Source organism: Paroedura picta, chromosome 14, assembly GCF_049243985.1.
Source record: "Paroedura picta isolate Pp20150507F chromosome 14, Ppicta_v3.0, whole genome shotgun sequence".
NCBI lineage: Eukaryota > Metazoa > Chordata > Lepidosauria > Squamata > Gekkonidae > Paroedura > Paroedura picta.
The window spans coordinates 1,079,622-1,103,871 of NC_135382.1; the positions used below are offsets into that span (position 1 = coordinate 1,079,622).

At 47.5% G+C, this 24,250-nt stretch overlaps 1 protein-coding gene across 2 annotated transcripts in view; it reads right to left on the bottom strand.

Moving 5' to 3' along the window:
- LOC143823461 (carboxymethylenebutenolidase homolog) overlaps positions 1-15,048 on the bottom strand; it is a 30,046-nt gene extending 14,998 nt beyond the window's left edge. For both annotated transcript variants that reach the window (XR_013226486.1, XM_077309825.1), the window contains exons 1-4: positions 14,718-15,048; positions 13,368-13,582; positions 9,537-9,644; positions 6,449-6,591 (exon numbers count right to left, since the gene is read on the bottom strand). Coding sequence is in view for 1 of the 2 variants with exons in the window: in XM_077309825.1 (XP_077165940.1) it covers positions 6,449-6,591; positions 9,537-9,644; positions 13,368-13,582 (466 nt within the window). In the remaining variant the exon portion in view is untranslated. The remainder of the gene's footprint in view (positions 1-6,448; positions 6,592-9,536; positions 9,645-13,367; positions 13,583-14,717) is intronic.
- Between the last annotated feature and the right edge of the window lie 9,202 nt (positions 15,049-24,250).

A 24,250-nucleotide genomic window follows, 5' to 3' on the forward strand; every position in this document is an offset into this window, starting at 1 on the left:
TGGCCCAAAATACGTGGGACCATTTAAAGTGGTAAAACTGATTAATAATGTGACTGTTGAGCTGGCTTTACCAAAAACTTATAGGAATGTGCATCCGGTTTTTCATTCCAGCCTGCTGCGAAGAGCTCCAGTCCCGGACGAGTGGCACCCTCCTGCAGCCACGCCTGTGCCAATTTACATCGACAAAGACACCCACTACGAAGTCAACCAAATTTTAGACTCTCGTTTGCATAAGGGTCGCCTTCAATATCTGGTCGATTGGAAAGATTTCCCCTCTGGGGACAAAGAGTGGGTTGAGGCTGGGAATGTGAAAGCACCCCGCCTTCTCCGGGCTTTCCACCGAGCATTCCCTGATTGTCCTCGCCCGGTAGATGCCGGCTAGGTGGGGGGGTGAAGTTAGTTTTAATGCGGAGGGATGTCAGGATTGTAGAATCTCTGTCATAAATTAGCCTGAGTTCCTCCATGTCAGTTATATTGCTTGATTGAGCCTGGCGCCTGCTAGCCCCGGCCTTGTAGTTTGTAAGCAATAAAATAGAATAGCGATGTTATGTTAACCTTATCTTGTTATGGGCTCACAGGGTTGTTGTCACCTCTCTCAAGGATGGGAGTTTGGAATCCTGTTGTTGTTTCACATATGTCTTTCCTCACTAACCCCCCCCCCTTGGGAACTGTCAAGTTTTGGGCGGGAGAAATGTATTGATAAGCTGAGGCAAATCTGGCTTCGAGTCAGATTTGACTTTCAGTCCAATGCGTATAGTGCTAATCAATAAAACTATTTTCTTTTGAATAAGTTTTGTTGTGAGTTTCCTGTGCGTCTGACACAACGGGTTAGCTTGATGTCTATAGCTGGCAAAATTTTAGAACAAATCATCCTTTGAGCAGCTAGAGCAGATGGCTGTAATTACTAAGAGTCAGCATGGCTTTCTCAAGAACAAGTCATGTCAGACTAACCTTATCTCTTTTTTGAGAAAGTTACTGTCTTACTGGATCAGGGTTTTGGGGCTATATCAAAAGATTGGGTGAGGTGATGGTACTGCTTTACTCTGGCCTGGTTAGGCCTCACTTAGAATAATATGTTCAGCCCAGCCATCCAGAAGAAGTTCCTGACAGAGCGGTTCCTCAATGGAACAGGCTTCCTCAGGAGGTGGTGGGTTCTCCATCCTTGGAAGTTTTCAGCAGAGGTTGGATAGCCACCTCACAGAAATGTTGATTCTATGAATTTAAGCAGATTGTAAATGGCTGGGCAGAAGGGACTGTGCCCATGTTTGGCTCTTGTGACCCTTTTTTGCATGCCCAGGGAAATGCAGATCACCACTTTGGGGTTGGGTGGCAAATTTCTTCTCAGCTAGACTGGCCAGGGATTCTGGCTTTTTGGGGGGGGGGCATCATCTGGGCATGGAATTGGGGTTACTGTGGGTGGGCAGGTAGTTGTGAATTTCCTGTATTCTGCAGGGACTAAATGACCCTGGAGGTCCCTTCTAACTATAATTATCTGATTCTATGGTTCTATTAGAGCGTCTTGTGGCGCAGAGTGGTAAGGCAGCCGTCTGAAAGCTTTGCCCATGAGGCTGGGAGTTCAATCCCAGCAGCCGGCTCAAGGTTGACTCAGGGGCTTTTTGCACGCCTTCAAAATCGCACAATGGTTGCCAATTGGAAACGCTATTGATTTGCCATAACGCACGACGTCGTAGACAATCTGCCACACACCTGAAACCAATCTGCAAAAAGCGCTTCCTTGTAGCGCTTTCAGGGGAATCCCAAAAAGTGGATTCACCCTCCGGAAAGCGCTACACTCTTGCAACCAATCTGCAACACTAGCGAAAAAGACCTGTGCGTTAACATTGTTGTGGTTTCTACAAAGTCCCTCCCCCTGGCTCTCTTCTCTGATCTTCCGGCGAAGGGATCGCCATTTTTTTTTCTCCGAGCGAGCGGGGATAAACGCACCAGCGAGCCTCTTTCTGTTTAGAGGCTTCCCTGGCTTCAGTCCTTCACCTTTAGTCACTAAGCACAAACCACAGAAAAGCCCGTTTGCTGATGTATTTTCCCATTAATTTTTACACATTCATTCAGCCGAAAATCGGGCCCGTGAGAGGGGGGGGGTTTCACTCGAGGCAGCGTGGCAACGATCATACGATCAAACGACAGCTCAAACACATTAGGCAGCTGGATGGGTCTCTCCGTTGCAATGAATCTACACAGATTCGTTACAATGGGTCTGTTTTTTTAAAAAAAAAACCTTTCTTAAAGGGAAAGGGGCTGTTTGGGAGCATGCTAACGGCTGCCCATTGGCTGCTTGACGGCCAGGGGCGGGACGAGCTTGGCAATAAAGCTTCCTTTCTAGCGATTTCTGCCGAGACCGGAAGCTGTGGGAAACGCTACAAAACGCAACTGGATTCCACTACACAGGCAGGTATGCATAACGACGAATTCCACTATTTTAAATGGCGATTTTTCATTCAGTGACCAATTTGCAACAAAGATCCCGGTGCGTAAAGCCCCTCAGCCTTCCATCCTTCCGAGGTCGGTAAAATGAGGACCCAGCTTGATGGGGGGTAAACGGTCATGACTGGGGAAGGCACTGGCAAACCACCCCGTATTGAGTCTGCCATGAAAACGCTAGAGGGCGTCACCCCAAGGGTCAGACATGACTCTGTGCTTACACAGGGGATACCTTTACCTTTATGATTCTATGATCTGCACTAACTATGACTTGATTTAGCACAAAGAATAAAACCAGAGAGAAGATTTTTTTCCTGCACATTAATTTCTTCTTGAGTAAAGTTGCACTCTGCAAAGAGAAATAAATAGCTGGACACATTCTCTAAACAACTGATCCAGGAAATTGCACATTTTTGCAGCTTTGGGCTGGCACAGAAGCAAGCAGCTCAGGCTACCAGCCTCAGGTGGGACCTAGTGTTGTCCAAGAATTACAGCTGATCTCCAGAATTCAGAGATCAGTTTCCATGGAGAAAATGCCAGTTTCAGAGGTTGGAATCAGTAGAACACCACAGAATCCAGGAGAAACTCCAGTGAGATCAAACCCAGGGGCTTTATGCACCGGGATCTTTGTTGCAAATTGGTCACTGAATGAAAAATCGCCATTTAAAATAGTGGAATTCGTCGTTATGCATACTTGCCTTTGTAGTGGAATCCAGTTGCGTTTTGTAGCATTTCCCACAGGCTTCCGGTCTCAGCAGAAATCGCTAGAAAGGAAGCGCTATTGCCAAGCTCGTCCCGCCCCTGGCCGTCAAGCAGCCAATGGGCAGCCGTTAGCATGCTCCCAAACAGCCCCTTTCCCTTTAAGAAAGGTTTTTTTTTTAAAAAAAACAGACCCATTGTAACGAATCTGTGTAGATTCGTTGCAACGGAGAGACCCATCCAGCTGCCTAATGTGTTTGAGCTGTCGTTTGATTGTTTGATCGTTGCCACGCTGCCTCGAGTGAAAAAAAAAAATCCCCCCCCCCCCTCTCACGGGCCCGATTTTCGGCTGAATGAATGTGTAAAAATTAATGGGAAAATACATCAGCAAACGGGCTTTTCTGGGGTTTGTGCTTAGTGACTAAAGGTGAAGGACTGAAGCCAGGGAAGCCTCTAAACAGAAAGAGGCTCGCTGGTTCGTTTATCCCCGCTCGCTCGGAGAAAAAAAAATGGCGATCCCTTCGCCGGAAGATCAGAGAAGAGAGCCAGGGGGAGGGACTTTGTAGAAACCACAACAATGTTAACGCACTGGTCTTTTTCGCTAGTGTTGCAGATTGGTTGCAGGAGTGTATCGCTTTCCGGAGGGTGAATCCACTTTTGGGGATTTCCCTGAAAGCGCTACAAGGAAGCGCTTTTTGCAGATTGGTTTCAGGTGTGTGGCAGATTGTCTACGACGTCGTGCGTTATGGCAAATCAATAGCGTTTTCAATTGGCAACCATTGTGCGATTTTGAAGGCGTGCAAAAAGCCCCCCAAACTGAACTTCAAGCTTTCCCCAAACTCCATCACCCTGTTATCACCCCCAAATCCTTAGAATTTCTTGGAGATGGCAACTGTAATAGGAAGGTGCTTCTTTTTCTCTCTCTCTGCCATTATTTCACATTTACCGTAGACTGAGACGCCTGCCTGAGACATACCGTTGTGAACTCCCTGAGTTGTGAACTCCCTGAGAATGTATAAAAGCAGTAAAACAGTTTGAGACCAGCGGGCCCTCTAAGACCAGCCAGGTTTTATTCAAGGTACTAGGGGCAAAGCCCGTTGTCTCCAAGAATTCAACGGGCGCTAGACCTTGGCAGTCGGAAGAGGAAGGGGCGGAGTTGTCAAGTCTGTAAGGGTTGTCTGTCTGTAAGGGTTGTCATGTGTGTTGTGTGGGAGGTTGTGGTGGCATGGTGGCAAATGAGGCTATGGGTGTGGAGATATGGGTGTCAAGAACCTGTGGTGTGGAATGTTCGTTGAGTGTGGGAGAGGACTGACCTTTGGGAATTGTGGCATAGTGGTTACAAATGAGCTTTCCAGAGCCATGTCTTCAGATAGATACCCTATTGGACTACCCAAAGGAGTCTCAAAGCGGTTTACAAACACCTTTTCCATTTGTCTTTCCACAATAGTCAACCTGTGAGGTATGTAGGGTTGTGAGAGATCTGAGAGAACTGGGAATGGGCCGCAGTGACCCAGCAGGCCTCAGGTGTCTCAAAGCATTTTCCAATCGTCTTCCCTTCCTCTCCCTCTCACTATTTATAGTTTCAGGCTGTAAGTATTTATTTAGATCTTCCTGCACTTTCCAGACTCACAGGACTGATGCTGGTCTGCCTGTCTGCGCCCCAGAATACAAACAGTTGCTGGTAAGGGCTGGCCATAACCTTTAGGCCAGGAGGGACACTCCTGCACCACTCCCTACCAACTGCAGGCAAAAATGGCTCCTCTGAAGGCTGGACTCTGAGGCATTGTACGATTTTGAAGTCCCACCTCCAAACCTCCAGGAATATTTCCAACCTTGGGGTAGCTAACCGCCAGGTGGAGCCTGGAGAGCTCCTGGAATTACAGCTCACCTGCAGAATATAAAGATCAGCTCCCCAGGCAGAAAGGGCTACTTTGGACAGTGTTGTGGTAGAGAAGAAACATTTAAGGCTTCCCACACAGGTTGTTGTTGAATTGAAAGACTTGAGGCCTACTGCACAGGGTTGTTGTGCAGATGAAACAGGAGACAAAAGAGCCAGCTTCCTTGGCAGAATAAGGCTGTGCAGTGGCCTCAAATCTGCAGAGAGTTGCAAAGAAGAAAGAGACATGGCTTGGCTGTGTCTAACTCCCGGCCAGAGCAGTATTTTAAGTGAGAGGGGGCTTTTCTGTGGCCTTCCTGTCAGCCAACTGTTTGGCAGAAGGGGAAAGTCCCCCCCTCAAAAGGATTGCCCTCAGGCTCCCCTGCGTTGCTCTAGGAAAGGCCTCCTTCCCTCAGTCAGGGCCTGTCAGAGGCTCCTTCGCAGCAGGCCTGAAGGGAGGGAGGGGAGGGAGCGCACTCTCCAGCCTCCAGCCAGCTCTGTCAGGGTTCTGTGGCCATTTGCAGTTGGACAAGGCAGTTAGGACAGCCTTGGGGCGAAAAGGGCTGGCGCAGCCTCTGTTCTCATCCCCCTTGGCAGCCCTGCTGACCTCCTCTCCCTGCCGTGGTCAGGAGCAGACTGGCAGCCAGACTGGGCTGGGTGAATGGAATTTTGATCTGCCCTGGTGAGGGGCCAATAGGAAGGCGCTTTGCGCGCCTCCCCATTGGCTGCTTGGCCCTGGATGGACACTCGGCTTCGCGGCTCCTGATTGGGCCCTCTGAGTTTTTATCCTGGACAGGGCCTGCCCTAACTCCTCCCCAGGTGGCCTTACTCTTTTATTTAATAGGACCCTGTCCTATTTAAAGATAAGCTGGGAGTTGCTGCGGGATGGGGACCCCTCTTCCAAGGCAGGCCTTTCTGAAGCGCATCTCAGTTTGTCTACCTGGCTCAATGGGATATTACAATTAAAGTGAAGTGGGATACTAAGAGATAAGGAAACTGGTTTTGGTCACATTTTACTCAGACAGATGAAATAGACTCTTTCAAGCGTATTATTCTGAATTGGTCCATCAGGCCTACAGTTGAGGCCTATCAACAGATCGGCCAGAAAACTGGACTCCCTACAGAGAAGCCGTAGAGGAACAACCTGAGATGCCAAACTGCCAGACCAACGCAGCGCTCCCCCTCCTCATTGGACATTAGATTTTTAAACAACTTCTGGTAATTTGATTAATATTTATGTTTTAATGGAGGTGTGGCCAAGATGTCGTCCTGAGAGGATTGCAGTGCAATCACTGAAGCCTGACAGGGGCCAATTGTGGAAGCAATTGGCAGAAAAGAGGAGGGGTACGCAAACCCCACCTCACCTTTCTATCCAGGAAGTCCTAGGGAACTCTTGGGGCCATCTCCAATCCTTTAGGATTATTTCACATTTACCGTAGACTGAGACGCCTGCCTTCAAGTCAGGATATGAGGACATCAGGTGATGGACTGCAGCTCCACCCCAACAAAATCCAATGACACCGATCTTCCTCACATGATGCTGTTCTTTCAGGTACTTCAAGACAACATCAGTTTCTCTAAAAACACAAAATGGAAGTGAACAGCAGAGTAAATAACCACAACAAATCAATAATTCAGGAGGTTTTGAGGGAGAAGAGACATACTGATCCTTTCCACCCATCCTCTCACACATCTGTCTTATTCCTGTGCATTTATGTTTTACTAGGGGCAGAGCCCGTTGGACCCAGGAATACAACAAGCACTAGAGGTCTGAGAGAACTAGGAATGGCCCGCAGTCACCCAGCAGGCCTCAGATGTCTCAAAGCAGTTTCCAGTCGTCTTCCCTTACTTGGAAGATGGTAACCCTAAGAGGAGGTCTCTCTGAGCACAGCAGTCTTGACCCAAGTCAGGTTTATGCACACCTAGGTAGTGTGGAATTCCAGAACATGAACCTACACCCATCTGGCAACCTTACATCCTCTCTGCAGTGTTTTCTTGACCTGAAATAGGTCAGGGGATGGTAGGTGGCTGCAGGGGCATTACATACTTTTGAGGCCCCATCTCCAGGTTTAAAGGAATATGTTCAGATCAGGGACAGCCCAACTCCAGGTGGGGCCTGGAGATCCCCTGGAATTGCTGCTCATCTCCAGACTATAAAGATCAGCTCCCCAGGCAGAAAGGGCTGCACTGGAGGGTGGACAGGGTTGTTGTGGAGAAGAAACATTTAAGGCCTCCCACACAGGTTGTTGTGGAGTTGAAACACTTGAAGCCTACTGCACAGGGTTGTTTGCTGATGAAACAAGAGGCAAAAGAACCTCTGCAACAGCATCCAGTTTCACCTGCACAACAACCCTGTGTAGAAGGCCTCAAAATCTCCAGAGAGTTGCTTGGCTGCTTCTTCCCTCTAGCAGTGAGACCAGCCAGACCAGTATTGGCTGCTACAGGCGAGAACGGCTGCTTTGGCAGCCGAATCGCACAACCCTATGGACCCTCTACTTCTTTTAATACAGCCCCAAATCCCATGTGCCTTTGTAGACACCAAGTCATACTGCTGACTCATGTTCAGTGTCTGGTCTACTAAGACCCCCAGATCCCTTCCACACATGCTTGTGCCAAGACGTCTCACCCATCCTATAGTGATGCATTTGTTTTTTTCCCATGTAAGCTCAGAACTAAATTTTTCACTGTTGTATTTCATATTATTCATTTTTGCCCAGTTTTCCAGCCTAAGACCATCCTGCATCCTCATTCTGTCTTTTGGTGTGTCTGCTACCTCTCCTAGTTTAATATCATCTGCAATTTTAATTAACACCCCCTGTATTCCTTCATCCAAATTATTTATGAATATGTTGAATAACACAGGGCCCAGGACAGGGCCCCGAGGCACTCCATTCGTCACTCCTCTCTTAGCAGATGATGGACCATTTGCAAACACCCTTTGGGTTAGGGTTACAATAATAGGATCCATACCATATTTTACCAACTTGTCAATAAGATTATAATGCAGAACCCTATCAAAAGCCTTCCTGAAATCAAGGTAAACAATGTCCACGGCATTCCCATGATCTAGCAAGGTGGTCACTTTTTCAAAAAAAAAATAGAGGTCAGTCTGACATTACTTGTTCTTGAGAAAGTCATCCTGCCTCTTAGTAATTACAGCCATGTTCCAGAATTGTGCCAGCTGTAGACGTCAAGCTGACAGGTCAGTAGTTGATGATGATGTCCAACCCTCAGCAATTCTATAAGAAGGTTTTCTCCATTTGTCTCCATTGGTCAGTAGTTACCCAGATCCTTTTCCCCCTTCTTCAAAATAGGACAACATTTGCCAGCCTCCAGTCTTCTGGCATTTCAGCTGTTCTCCAAGAATTTTCAAAAATAATGGATAGAGGCTCAGAAATTACATCTGTAAGTTCTTGTAGTTCCCTTGCATGCAATTCATCTGGCCCACAGGATTTGGTTTCATTTAAAGAAATTTGGTTTGTATGGACTAACCCTAAAGTGATCCTAGGACACAACTCCCTGTTTTAATTGGGATTTTTTGAGGTTGTAAGTAGAAGAATAGTGTTTCTTTATAAGATATTGGAGTCTTTTATCTATCCCCATTTTCAACAGCTTAACCATAGAATAGCGATCCCCAACCTGTGGGCCGCGGACCACATGTGGTCCTTCGACTAATTGGAGGTGGGCCTCAAAGGACGCCTTCTCCCCCCCCCCCGGCCCTTTACTTCATCCCCCCCGGCCCTTTACAACACACTTCATTGTTGTGGCATGTCTGTAGCTTATTTTGAAGGGATGTTTAAACATTACCATAGCGATCAGGGAGCGTTAGGGCAGTGGTTGAGAGTAGAGGAGTAAACTATCCCCCCCCCACCGGGCCTCAGTAAAAGGCGGTGAGTGGTCCCCGGCATTGAGTGGTCCCTAGTGATAAAAAGGTTGGGGACCACTGCCATAGAAGATCTCTGGGAATAGAGTCAAAGGCCCCATTAAGATCCAAAAATCTACAAAGAGCTTTGGACCATCTGTCTCACTATATTTGTTGACAAAGTGAGGAAGGATGACCCAATGATTGAGAGTGACAAAATACACAGAGCCACCTGCTCAGAGCCTAAGATTCTTTCTTCAGGCATCCATAAAGTGAGTTTATTTGACAGAAGTCTGGCATAGACCTTCCCAACAATAGAAAGAAGACCGATGGATCTATACTTTGTTGGGAGTGAACTGTCCCCCTTTTTAGATAGTGGAACAAGGATTACATTTGTCCATGAGTCAGGCATTAAGCCTGTTTTGTTGATCACAGTAAAGAGAGCAGCTAAAAAAGAAGCCCACCAGTCTGGGAAGGCTTTGAGCAGCTCTGGTGGGCATAAACAAACATTTTAGCTTCCTCATGGGCGGGTGTTCGAAGAAACAGGAGCCTGCACCCACAGCCTGCTCCTGATGTGTACAGCATTGATTCGCCATCATCCAGCAAGGCAGGACTAACCACATACGGAGGACTAATTGTGTCTTTGCCCTGAACTCTTACTTGTTGGTTTTCTTGGCATCTCTTGTTTTTAGCCATTCATTAAATGTTGACCAGTCACTGGATGGTTTCCAAGGCTCTTGTCCTTTATAGAAGTCTGGGAGAATGGCTCTGTGTGGAAGATAAAAGAAATATGAATGCCCTTCATGTGGTGCTGGAAAGGGCTGTCACGTTGCAAAAACCCATCAGGCGTTCAAGGCATTCTGAGGTGCTTTGCCATCGCCTGCTTCTGCATGGGAACCCAAACTGACTTGGTGGGTCACCCATCCAAATACCATCCAGGGCCAAACCTGTTTAGCTCCTGAGATTTGCTGAGGTTGGGTTAGCCTGGGCCATCCAGGTCAGGGCAATTTCACTTAATAAATACTTCAAATGGATTGTTTTCTAGAGAATCACAGAGCTGAAAGGGGCCATCCAGGCCATCTAGTCCACCCCCTGCACAATTCAGGATCAGCCTAAAGCGTCCCTGAATTTTCTGCCCAGCTGCTGCGGAAAGACTTAGGCGGCTTAATCCGAGTGTGAATTCCACCCCCACCCCACATCCGCATGTAGTTTCAACCCATTGCTGCAGGTCTTGTGGTGCCCACAGGGAACACCCCTGCCCTCCTCTAAGGGACAGCCTTCAGATTCTTAGAAGGCAATCGTGTCCCCCTCATCCTTCCAAACTGAGCCGATGCCTCCGGAGACATGCTGGTGATGCTAGTGGAGGACCGGCAGTCCTGCTCGGCTGCCACGAGATTGCTCTCCAAAGCCCTCTCTGCCCCCCCTCAAACTGGCTCCACGACTGGGCCGAGTGCCCAGGAAGACAGACGGTGAAGCGGCAACAACATCCTATTGCACCGTGATGAAGGCATAGGAGGCAGCAGGGAAGGAGGCAACATGTGAGTCTTTTGCCTCCTCTATCATGTCTGTGAGCGCTCATCCAGCCCAATTATTTAGGGTAGTTCGATCTCTTACTTGAGAGCTCTCAAGGAGTAAAATAGTAGTAAATTGGATCTTGGCTGTGAGGCATCAGTGAGTTTTTTCATGGATAAAGTCCTGTTGCTCTGCCACAACATTATTGTGACCCACCACAAGCCATTTGGGACTAGCAGAATATAAATCCCAAAATAAATAAGATTAAAAAAAATAGAACTCACTGTACAATTAAAACACGGGTGGAACACAGGTCAAGAATCATAAAAGAGGCCAAGAAACCGCCCTGAGCCTCCGGGGAGGGCGGTATATAAGTATGATAAATAAAATAAATAAATAAATAAATAAAGATCATGAAAACAGGCACAAAGGACCTAGACCACACGTTCTGTTCCCCCCAAGCCCCCCTTCAAATGAGAGACAGTTTTGCGGGATAGCGTCCATGAAAGGCTTGGAACAACGAGAGGAGCAGACATAGCCAGCATCGCCCCATTCGTTTTCAGGAGCAGGAAAGAATTCCCAGGCTATAGAATCTGTCCCCTGTGGAGCCCTGAATCCAGAACTTGAGACAGCTCATTGTGTGTATATTCATCCGTCATGATGGGCAGAGGTTTTGCAGATGTGGGATGCCACTCGTCAGGGAGAGGTGCCTTCTTAAGCAAGCTGGAATGAAAACCAGGATGCACATGACTGTAAGTTTGCACCTCACAAGGGTAGGAAAAATGTCTTTGCAATGAGTCTTGCGTTCCTGGGGCCTTAAACTAAGTCCAATGGGGGAGCGAGATGTACAGTCAAAGCCCAGTTTGATGACGATAAGTGTAGATGGAAACCCTGAAGATTTAAAGGGAGTGGCACAAATGCAGGGAACTATTGATTTACAGGAAAGTCCAAAAACTAAATCCCTGGGGCACTCTTATGAAGGATTACGATGTCTCCACACTAATGCACAGAGCTAGAAGTCCTAATAATGATCTAACGGGCATTACAGAAACCTGGTGGGATAACAGGATTGAGGGGCACAACTTATTTAAAAGGGACAGACAAATAAAGAAGGGGGAGGAGTAGCACTATATGTTAAGAATATATATGCTTGTGAGGAAATATGCGTCTGAGCATGAGAGTTCAGCTGAGAGACTTTGGGTCGGTCGAAAGGGCTGCTCCTCGGGGCCTCCCTGATACCTGGGGCTGAGCCCGACTCTCTTCGAGGCATCTGCAACCGGCCAGTCAGTACCGCGGGGAATCTTAGGACTTCTTCAGGCAGCCTGACCAATCCTCCATTAGAGGGGCCTCCCCCCATCTCATGAACCGCTCCAGGCTTGCTCCATGCCAGCAAGGCTCACCCTCAGCCCTCAAGGGCTGTCTCCCAGCGGTGCCTCCCCCAAAAGTGCCCATGTGATGGGCCACCGGGCCCGGTCCACTCCCCTCCTCATCCTGCCATGCAGGAGTACTGGGCGCCCTCACCTGAGGCTTCTTTCATTGGGAGGGGGAGGGGGGAGGGCATCTTGCAGCTGGAAGCTGAGGAATCCGACCTTCTCCTTGAGTTTCTGGCTCTGGTTAACCATGACCCAAAACTGATGGGCGTTCATCGTGGCCGCTTGGCCCCCTCGGGCTGCTGCCTCCATGACAGCACTGCCCACAAGCAATGGCCCACGGAGAGCTCACCTCTTGCCTTCCTGGACCCGGATAGGGGCTTTGCCCCCTGTAGCTCAGGGTCCCGTCTGGAGCACAGTGACCTCACGAGTCAGCGGCCCCTGGCTCCCTTCTCCTGCCCCCCCCTGCATGGGGCTCAGGTCCATGGTGGGGAATTGACCCTTTGGCGCCCCCACCCCACCCAGCGACAGCAGGCGGCAGAGCCATGGCACTGGCCGCCTCCACACCACCTCTAGATTGATATGTACGTGCGCATGCAAGCCACTGCAAGCCACTGCAAGCCACTGCAATCCCGAAGGCACTCCATCAAGGCAAGTTGGGGGGAAATTAGAGAAAAGCTAGGGAAAACCCAGAAGGTACATGAACGAACCGGGATACTGTGGGGAAGCAGGAAACAAACGCTTTCATCCCAGGGGATGTAAGCCATGGGGGGAAACGTCCTCCATTCCAAATGACCCCCAACTGCTTCGTTTGTGGATGCTCAATGTGATTGTGCATTTATCACTTAGTCAAAAACGATGCACAGGACAGGTCATATTTAGCCAAGCCAGCCAACTAACTCTGAATGTGTTGATTCCACCACCCTAAATTCCTCTTCATTTCTTTCTTTCTAGGCTTTAACTCTACAGGGGCTAGAGATTAACTGAATGTAAATAACATGTAAAATACTATTATGAATTATTCTGAATATATTGTTTGTATTTCATTCTTCAGCTAATTGTCTGTCACTTTGTGCTTATGCTGAAAGGGTGTTTAAACCTATATAAAATGAAGTAACAGTTTGAATCCTGCATTCAGAATGTGAAACCAAACAGGCAGTGAGTCATAGTAAGACTGTGATAAAGTAAGGAGAAATAAGGGGCCTGCAAGACGGAGCTCTTCCGCCAGGTTTATGGTTGAGGCCGAGGCTAACATCTATGCCCCCCCCCCCGGGGACCCGGGACCTGGGATTGAGATTGGGGATTAGTACCATCAGTATCCCCTCTCCACCTGCTTGTAGTAGGAGGGGGAGGTTGATTAGCCTATCTTGCCAGGTTAGCTTGCTAACCGATAATGTTATATTGTAATTGTTGTTGAGGGATTTTAATGGATTTTATTGGGGTTTTAAAATGTTGTAACCCGCCACGAGCCGTAAGGGAGTGGCGGGCAATAAATCGAAAGATAATAATAATAATAATAATAATAATAATAATAATAATAATAATAATAATAATAATAATAATAATAATAATAATAATAATAATAATAATAATAATAATAATATCTTACAGGTATCCTTTGGCTGCAAGCATATCCACCACGTATCTGGTATTGGGCATCTGCCACCCAAATATGTCATGAATCACAATCACGGCTTTCTCAGTAGGGAGGGAAGGCCCACAAAGGTAGGCATTGATGTGCTCAACAGGAATCTCACAGCCAAGACCCTCGTAGTCCAGGAGATCTCCAGCAGGGCAGGGGGAAGGGCTTGCTTCGTTCGCCATCTGTGTATTTGCAGATGGGATGCAGAAAGTGAAAAGGCTTATTAGAGCTCATCCCAGCAGGACGAGATCCTCCAACTTCTTGTAGGCCCTGGGAAAGGGAGTTGTGACGCAAGACAGGGCACATAGGAAGTAAGTAAATTACCCCCAAAGAACCCTCAGAGGTAGGTAACTTGCTCAAGATTACACCGTGAGTCTCGACTGAGTCTGAATGGGGAATTTTTAAAACCTGGCCTTAAAACCCAATTGCATAGTTCTCAGTTGTCATTTTTCAGTTCCTGTATAGCACAATCTGTAGGTTAAAGAGGGAAATGACAAAACAGCATCTGACCACAGGAAAAATCACCTTGCCAAAAACACACTCACCTTTCACAAAGAGCCAACATGGGCATTCCTTGTGGGGATTCGCAGTCCCCAGACCCCAAACAGGTGAGTCCTACACAGCTGCTGCAGAGGATGGCTTTTTAAAAGCATTTTGGCTTGAAGCATCACCACATGGGAAGGAAGGGCTGCTGTTGGAAGAGCAAAGATGGGAAAATGTCCCCAGTCCTGCTTCTGAGCTGGTGGGGGAGCCGCCTGGGAGCTCTTCTTCCACCACCACTCCCACAGCGAGGTTTTGGCGGGGAACCCGGACCCAGCTCCTGAAAAGGCTGAACGTCCTGTTAGGTGCTGGGTCTACAACTGCTGTGATATTGACTACAAGCAGCAAGGGCTTGGTGCTTACTGAGAACGAACTGTTCTTTTCATGGCCAGAGGTGTGGGATTTCCAGGCTGCGAGGCCAACATGGTCGTCCCTGATGTTTTGCCAGGAACCGTGGCGAGCATCTTCAGAGGTAGAACATGGCAAGATGGGGGTCAGTCTGTGCCAAAGTGTGGAAAGAGTATCTGGGCGGGGGCAGATAACGCACCAGATTCCTATCTTAGGCCAGGGAGGGCTGCAAGGGTCGGCTCCGGAGGAAGGCAGCGCCGGAAGGTGTGAGAGGAGCACAGTTTGGCCTCCAGGACAGCCCTTGGTCTCCAAGCTGTGCAGGCTTGAGTGGGGATCCCAGAACTCCAGGCTATTCCTGGAGGCTGGCAACCCCCCTGGAAAATGGTGTCCCTCATTACCAATCTTAAAATCTGGTCACCTTAGACCTACCTGGAAAGAAGAGTCTTGTGAATGTTCCTTTCCTGGATGGATCCTGTGCTCCTGGGGCCAGAGAGACAGAAAGAACAAAGTCAGCTTTGCAGCAAAGGCGCTGCTTCTGCTTCTGCTTCCCTGTTCAGCCTTGCTACTCCCGGGGTGGCTCCCTGCGGAGCAGAAGGAGAGCACAAGGGCTTGCGTATTAAAAAACACGTCCGGACCGTGACACGGAGGGGCCTCGCTATGCAGTTGGGGCAGTGCTGGCTTCCTCCTCCTTTCTGGCTCTCCAGTCACGTTTCGCTGCCACAGGAGGCCGCCCAGTAGGGCCCTGGATGCCTTTGCCTCTCCCCTCTCTGCAGGGCTTGGGAGTCCGCCAGTTTACATAAGCATCACACCCTCAGACTTTGTACCTCTGAACTCAGCCTGACTCTGCTGCTTTTTGGAATTGCCAAGTGCTTATATAAAGTGCCCTTAAAAATGAAACCTTTGTCATCTATAATTTGTTTATAGTTGCTAAGAATCATAGAATCATAGAATAATAGAGTTGGAAGGGGCCTCATGGGTCATCTAGTCCAACCCCCTGCACTATGCAGGACACTCACATCCCAATCGCTCATCTACTGTAACCTGCCACCCCCTTAAACCTTCACAGAATCAGCCTCTCCATCAGATGGCTATCTAGCCACTGTTTAAAAATTTCCAAAGATGGAGAACCCACCACCTCCCGAGGAAGCCTGTTGCACTGAGAAACTTCTCTGTCAGAAATTTCTTCTGGATGTTTAGATCGAATTTCTTTTGAATTAATTTCATCCCATTCGTTCTGGTCTGTCCCTCTGGGGCAAGAGAGAACAATTCTGCTCCATCCTCCATGTGGCACCCTTTTAAATACTTGAGGATGGTTATCAGATCCCCTCTCAGTCATCTCCTCTTTAGGCTAAATAGACCAAGCTCCCCCCAACCTTTCTTCATACGTCTGGGTCTCCAAACCCCTCACCATCTTTGTTGCCCTCCTCTGGACACATTCCAGTTTGTCAACATCCCTCGTCAACTGGGGTGCCCAAAACTGAACACGGGACTCCAAGTGAGGCCGAACCAAAGCAAAGTAAAGCGGTAGCATCACCTCCCGTGATCTGGACACGATACTCCGTTTGATACAGCCCAAAATACCATATTATATTGGTGTATTTGGTTTTTCCTACCTAAACGCAGAACTTTACATTTGTCCCTATTGAATTTCTTTTTATTCAGTTTAGCCCACTTCTCGAGCCTATCAAGGTCATCCTGTATTCTGTTGCTGTCTCCAGTTGTGTTTGCTATCCCACCCAGTTTAGTATCGTCTGCACATTTAATAAGTATCCCCTCTTGTGGGGTTCCGCAGGGGGCGATACTCTCTCCCACACTTTTTAACATCTATATGCGCCCTCTAGCCCAGCTGGTCCGGGGCTATGGGCTGGGTTGCCACCAATATGCGGATGACACCCAGCTCTACTTCCTAATGGACGGCCGGCCGGACTCCACCCCGGATACATTTGCCAGCTGTTTGGAAGCGGTAGCTGGATGGCTCAGGCAGAGTCGCCTGAAACTCAACCCCTCCAAGACGGAGGTCCTGTGGCTGGGCAGAAGAGGGCAGGACCAGGAAGCGCGCCTCCCATGCCTGAACGGGGTACAATTAACACCTGCACCAGTTGCCAGGAATTTGGGAGTGACATTTGATGCCTCCCTCTCTATGGAGGCTCAGGTCACCAATGTAGCTCGGACGGCATTTTTCCATCTTCGCCAAGCCCGGCTACTAGCGCCCTACCTGTCCTCGGAACACCTGGCCACAGTGATCCATGCAACGGTCACTTCCAGATTAGACTTCTGTAACTCGCTCTACGCGGGCCTTCCCTTGTCTTTGACTCGGAAGTTACAGCTGGTCCAAAATGCGGCTGCCAGGGTCCTCACTAGAACACCTTTGAGGGCCCACATTCAGCCGGTGCTTCGTCATCTGCACTGGTTACCAGTTTGTTTCCGAATCAGATTCAAGGTGTTGGTATTGACCTTTAAGGCTATACGCGGCCTGGGTCCCGTCTACCTGCGGGACCGCTTGGTTGCTTATGCCCCCCGCAGGGCACTCCGCTCTGCGGGTATGAATTTACTGGTTGTCCCGGGCCCACGGGATGTTCGCCTGGCCTCGACCCGGGCCAGGGCCTTTTCAGTCCTGGCCCCAACCTGGTGGAACGAGCTCCCAGAAGAGCTAAGGGCCCTGCAGGATCTACCAGCTTTCTGCAGGGCCTGTAAGACGGAGCTCTTCCGCCAGGCATATGGTTGAGGCCAGGGCAGCTCTCCCACTAATCCATCAGAGGATCCCCTCCAATATTGAGATCTCTAACACCGAGATCATGGTTAGATGTATTGTATTGGTGCCACCCTCTTCTGAACATTATTCTCTCCACCAGGCTGAACTAAGATCAGAATTGTGACCACCGCCGCTATATGTTATGTGATATGTTATATGTAACTTTTAATTGGGGTTTTTATGGGGATTTTATTGTGTTTTAACTATTTATGTTGTAAACCGCCCTGAGACCTATTGGGAGAAGGGCGGTCTAAAAATTAAATAATAATAATAATAATAATAATAATAATAATCTCTCATCCAAATCATTTATAAAGATGTTGAACAACACAGGCCCCAGGACAGATCCTTGGGGTACTCCACTTGTCACTCTTTTCCAAGAAGATGCTGAACCATTAGCAAGTACCCTCTGGGTACGATTTGTCAACCAGTTATTGATCCACCTGACAGAATTAGGATCCATACCGCATTTAAAGTCAACCTTCCTTATGCATTATACAAATTGGCATCTAATACCCTCTCAGATGGCTGGAGAGATTTCCTAAAACAGGTGGAATGCAGTTTATGCAGATTTTATTTTTACTTGTTTCTTTAAAGAACTTTAACTTACTTCCTTATCAAATTTAAACACCAGGCATTTGGTCGAGCTGAGCCGCCTGAAACATCTAAGAACCCTCCCCCCCCCAAACACTCTCCCTTGTAACATCTGGACATAAGAATTAATGTGGGGAAAGTTGTTAGTGAGCATGCAGGAGTGATTCTAGAGTGTTATTTTCTATTTCATGGTGTTTTAACTGTTTTTTTAAAAACAAGAACACAACGGGCGCTAGAACTTGGCAGTGGGAAGAGGAAGGGGAGGAGTTGTCCAGTCTGGAAGGGCATGGCGTTGAATGTGTGTGTTGTGTGTGTTGTGTGGGAGGTTGTGGTGGCAAATGAGGGCATGGGTGTGGAGATATGGGTGTCAAGAACCTGTGGTGTGGAATGTTCGTTGAGTGTGGGAGAGGACTGACCTTTGGGAATTGTGGCATAGTGGTTACAGATGAGCCTTCCAGAGCCATGTCCTCAGATATGTAAAGGGAAAATCAGACTGGAGACTCTTCTTAGGGGAAAATTACATGGCAACCAATTCCCCCCAATTCTGCGTCATTTCCCTTCTTGTGTGAATTAGGCCACAGACACCAAAATGCCCCTCTGCCCTAATACACATGGGGTAGTCACAGTACGCAGGTGTCCACCCTGTTCCTTCTGTCTCCATATTATCACTGCTGATAAAATGTTATGTGCCCACATGCTTCTTTCATGGTTGCTCCTTAGAAGAGGTTTTTGTACCCTGTTGTTTATTACCCAAAGGAGTCTCAAAGTGGTTTACAAACACCTTTTCTCTTCGTCTCCCCACAATAGTCAACCTGTGAGGGATGTGGGTTTCTGAGAAGTCTGAGAGAACTGGGAATGGCCTGCAGTGACCCAGCAGGCCTCATGTGTCTCAAAGCATTTTCCAATCGTCTTCCCTTCCTCTCCCCATAGGAGACTCCCCATGAGGGAGGTGGGGTAAAGAGCCTCACATGGAAGCTGGTAACCCTAAGAGGAAGTCTCTCTGTGCACAGCAGTCTAGACCTTAGTAAGATTTTTGTACTGTTTTTTTATTTGCCAGGCCAAGGTTAGAAAAAGTCACTTCAATTCCCATGTGTCTCCAGCCATTTACTTGTTCACTATTTACAGTTTCAGGCTGTAAATATTTATTTAGATCTTCCTGCACTTTCCAGACCCACAGGACTGATGCTGGTCTGTCTGTCTGCGCCCCAGAATACAAACAGTTGCTGGTAAGGGCTGGCCATAGCCCATAGCCCAGGAGGGACACACTTGCAGCACTCCCTCCCAACAGCAGGTAAAAATGTGTCCTTTGAAGGCTGGACTCTGAGGCATTGTATGATTTTGAAGTCCCACCTCCAAACCTCCAGGAATATTTCCAACTCAGGGGTATCCAACCTCCAGGTTGGACCTGGAGAGCTCCTGGAATTACAGCTCATCTGCAGAGTATAAAGATCAGCTCCCCAGGCAGAAAGGGCTACTTTAGACAGGGTTGTGGTAGAGATGAAAGATTTAATGCCTCCCACACAGGTTGTTGTTGAATTGAAAGATTTGAGGCCTATTGCACAGGGTTATTGTGCAGATGAAACCGGAGATAAAACAACCTCTGCAACAGCATCCAGTTTTGCCTGCAGAATAACACTGTGCAGTGGCCTCAAATCTGCAGAGAGTTGCAAAGAAGAAATACATGTGGCTTGGCTGTATCTAACCCTGGCCAGAGCAGTATTTTAAGTGAGGAGCTTTTCTGTGGTCTCCCTGTCAGCCAACTGTTTGGCAGAAGGGGAAAGTTTCCCCCCCCCTTCAAAAGGAAGGCCCTCACCCATGCCCTTAGGCTCCTCTGCATTGCTCTTGGAAAGGCCTCCTTCCCTCAGTCAGGGGCTGCCAGAGGCTCCTTCACAGCAGGCCTGAAGGGGGGGGAGCTGCAGCTTCCTGCCAGCTCTGTCAGGGTTCTGGGGCAATTTGCAGCAGGACATGACAGTTAGGACAGCCTTGAAGTGAAAAGGGCTGGCACAGCCTGTCCAAGCCTCTGTTCTCATCCCCCTTGGCAGCCCTACTGACCTCCTCTCCCTGTGGTAGTCAGGGGCAGACTGGCAGTGATGTCTCCAGATTGCCCCTGGCTGGGCGGGGTGGGCGGGCCCTATCAGAACTTTGGCTCTGTCAGAACTTTGGCTTTGCGCTTCCTAACTGGCTGGAACTCTGGTGTGTCCTCTCACCCGGACCAGTCCCACCCACTCTCCGCCCACTTAGGCCTTAGCCTTTTATTTTTATACAGTGACAGCTGTATAAAGATTTTAACATGATGTACACCGCCCCAAGATGGTTGGGCCAAGAGGGGCAGTCCTACAAGACAATAAATAAACAAACAAAAAAATAAATAGATAAATTTATAATCATTAGCAGAAAAATTGTGAAAAATTGTGAGGCAGCTGCATGGCTTGCCCATTGCTGTCCGGCCAATTATTGCTGCACTACAGGGCAGAGCAGGTTGATTGGCCCCGCCCTGTAAGCACCTTGTCTGTACACAGAGACAGAGTGGGTCTTGGGAAGCACAATCACCCACAACGGTGTGGGTGGCACCCAGGTTTAAGCAGGTCTGAAGTCACATTTGGCGGATGGGCCCAAAGAGCCACAGTTGGGAGGGTGAGCCTGGGGAGACACAGCCGTCTGCAATTGCGCAGGTGTCTCCCAGGCCCAGGCAGGTGGGCTCAGCCCCATAAGAGACCTTGACTCTACAAAGGCAGAAACTCACAGCTATCTGCCCACCCACCGTGACCCCAGCTTCATGCCCAAGGAATCCCTCCCCCAACAAAAATCTCCAGAATTCAGCCTCACCTGGAGGGAATTCACCTCCCATCCCACAGTGGCAATCAGCAATTCCCTGGGTATGCAAGGAAGGGCCACAAGAGACACATCCCTTCCTGCCCACTCACTCACAATCTGCCTAAGTTCACAAAATCAGTTTTTTTGTCAGATGACTACCTAGCCTCTGCTTAAAGACTTCCAAAGAAAGAGAACCCACCACCTCCCAAGGAAGCCTGTTCCACTGAGGAACTGCTCTGTCAGAAACTTTTTCTGGATGTTTAGCTAAAAATTCTTTTGAATTAATTTCATCCCATTGGTTCTGGTCCAACACCTTGGAGCAACAGAAAACAACTCTGCTCCATCTTCTCTATGACAACCTCAACCTTCCCTCATACAACTTGGTCTCCAAACCCCTCACCATCTTTGCAGCTATCCTCTGGACATGATCCAGTTTCTCTACATCTTTCTTCAGTTGTTGTGCCCCAAATTGAACAGTCCTCCAAGTGTGATCTTACCAGAGCAAAGTGCTAACATTACATCACATGAAATGGACACTCTACTACTTTTAATACAGCCCCAAATCCCGTTTGCCTTCTTGGCTGCCAAGTCACACTGCTGACTCCTGTTCAGTGTCTGGTCTACTGAGACCCCCGATCCTTTTCACACAGGCTCCTGCCAAGACAACTCTCGCCCATCCTATAGTGATGCATTTGACTTTCCTTACCAAAATGAAGAACTTTACATTTATCACTGTAGCCAGGCAGTCTGGGGGCAGGTAGGGGGCTAGTAGCCTTGCTTAGTGAAAGTGGTAAAAAGCCAGGTGGGAGGGGGGAGGCGGAGCCATGGCACTTGGATAGCTCGAATACTTCGAGCTCCTGTTCCACTGAGGGTCAATCGCTGCTGTGATTGACAGAATCGGGTTTTGGGTACGCTAATCCACCCACAATCTTCTCAGGAATTCCTCGTGAATCTCTGGGGCCTCTCTGTTCCGCAGGGAAATTAATCTCCCACTGGAACGTAAGCTCAGTGTGCACAGGGTCCAGCAAGCGCCGTCCGCCATCTTAAAATCTTTTCCTTCTTTTCCTCCTTTTTCAACTCTGCAATCTACAAAGCTTATTTTAATCAACAAAGCTAATTGGGTACCTCCCTGCAAGACCTTCGACTCACCACAACTCCGGAGTGAAAACATCTGGCAGACATCAGATCGAGCCTACAAACAGTGAGTGGGGCTTCCCCCGGCACCCTCTTCCCTGGAATAAACTCTCGGCGTGGAAAGTTGCTTTCTTTAATTCAAGCAAGCTAGAGTGACAGGAAGATAAGTGAATCTACTTTGATCCTCTATTACGACTCATTGCAAATGAATGTTTAGAACTGAGGGGGTGGACATCTGCCAAATTCCAAGATATTAAGTCATTAAACAACGCAGAGATGCAAGTGCTCTTCCGTTTCTCCGTCTCTACTTTTTTCCCCCGTTTCTGGCTCTGCTTGAAGCCACCTCAATATGAGGCAGGTTAATTTTCTTTTCTAGTAGAAGAAGGACTTAAATTAACTCAAACTAATAAGTAACAACTCTTATTGCCTCTGTTTTGGTCTTCGGAGATAGAGAGATAAGAGCTGTGAGTGGAAAGATCTCGCGAGAACTAAGTTCTAGAGACATTGCTTTAATACCAAAACAGACTGTTGCTTTCGTTAGGACTCTGTAGGACCTCTACTGGTTATTTGCAAAATTGCAAATATATTTTGGAAACAACATATGCAAAACTGCCTAAGTCTAACAAAATTCTAAGCCTGGAACATGTTTACGCTTAAAGAATTTGCATATCTTCTAAAGAAACAAACACAAGACCTGAAAGAATTTACAGATGGCTTGCTTAAAAATATGCTCATGGAGTTTAAAGGCATTAAGGAAGAAGCTTCTAACAGGAATGATGAACCAATAGTAGTGGCTGATGATAGCTCTAAACAAGGTGGAAAATTACCAGCAGAAGAGGAATCTGAAATTATGGAGACGGAAAAGGGGATGTCAGAGTCTTGCAGCTCAGATCAGGACACCCTACCTAAGAAGATATACAGCCACTCCAAAGCAACAGTACACAAGAATCAATTAAAAGACATATGGATCTGCGGTGAAAGCAATCGATTGAAAGGAGCCTCTTGGAAAAACATCTGTACTGATATTGGAGTCCAGGAGGTACAACTATTTCAAGATTTATCGATGTATACTCTGAGGGAAAGACTACAACTGTACTTTCCAAGCCAAAGACCAACTGGACAGAACATTATCCAATGGGAGCCACAAGACGTAACAAGCCTCGATATGAGACCCCCTTAAGAAGCTTGGGGAACGGAAATGTGACACAGTGGTTGAAATTCTTTTCCTCTTTTCCCTCCTTTCCGTAGCTATATAGGTAATATAATTAGTTAAGAAGTTAATCTGGGGTCTAAGATCTTCTAAGTAAGCTGAATTTGTATTATTAAATCTAATTTTGTAGTGTCTACCAGCCCAAAATTAAAGCACAACTAAAAGGAGACACCTAATGGAATGGGTTTATACTATCATGTAAGTGTGGGGTTTTAGATTTCCTATGATAGTTGAATTTGAATTATCCAATATATCTCTGTAGTGACTTTCAGCTTAAACTTAAAGCATAACTAAAAGGAGGTTCCTAACTGAGGAGGTGTAAATGTAACTAACGAAGAATTTATTCTACTAACTAATGAAGACTCCATTTTACCATTTTATCATTTTTGGTATTAACAATGTACACTTATATAACTTAATAACCTTAGCAACCCATAAACGTATATTTGTTTCTCTTCTTTCCGTACAACTAAGCAGGCTTGTATTTTTTCCTTTTTCCTTTTCCCTAGTGGAAATGTGGAGGGCTTTAGGACCACGCTAAGTATAAACTGTTTATGATTGTTAAAATTGTTAAAAACTATGTAAACAAATGCTGAAATGATGGTAACAAAGTAGACTTTTTTTTTTTAAATGTGGTGCAAACGTGAAAAAGTCTATAAAAAGTCTATAAGCTTTGGGTAAAAGTCCATAATATTGTAGCCAGTCTATAATCTTAAATGGAGAGAAGAGGGTTTTTAAGATTGAAACGGGGAACCAAAGTGTTCTTCCGCAGTGCCTCCCAACCCACACACAGAGCTTCTTCTTCTACGCGACGACGGCAGCAAGACTAGAATTGGCCAAGAAATGGAAAATGCAAGAACTACCCTCGACAGAAGACTGGCTGAATAAACTAGCTGATTTTGCCAAGATGGCCAAACTGACACTAATAGTTAACGGAAGAATAGAAGAGGCCTTTCAAGAACAATGGGGCCCCTACTTGAACTATTTAAGGAAATAATATAAAGGGGATTAAAACGGGGAACTAAGTGTATTAAATGTCTTCATTTAACCCTCCTTTTTTGTATTAATAATGTAGATTGCATGTATTTCACTGTCTTTAACTCTGGAAAATAAAATAAAAATTCTCTATAAAAAAAAAAAAGCCACGTGGGATACACCCGTGATCGGGGCTTCCACTGAAAGGGAGGCATCCAGGATCACCCCCTGAGGGAGCGATGTTGAGCTGCACCCCATCCAGAGTGGCCAGCTGTGCTTCCCGTCCAGCCACAGGACCTCCGTCTTGGAGGGGCTGAGTTTCAGGTGACTCTGCTCCAACCCTTTAGCGACCACTTCCAAACATCTGGCGAATGTATCGGGGGTGGGGTGGGGAGTCAAAGTGGCCACCCATGAGGAGATAGAGTCCCTTCCTCCATAGAGAGCTCTCAGAGGGGCTGACACCATTCCCCCCTCCTCCATTTG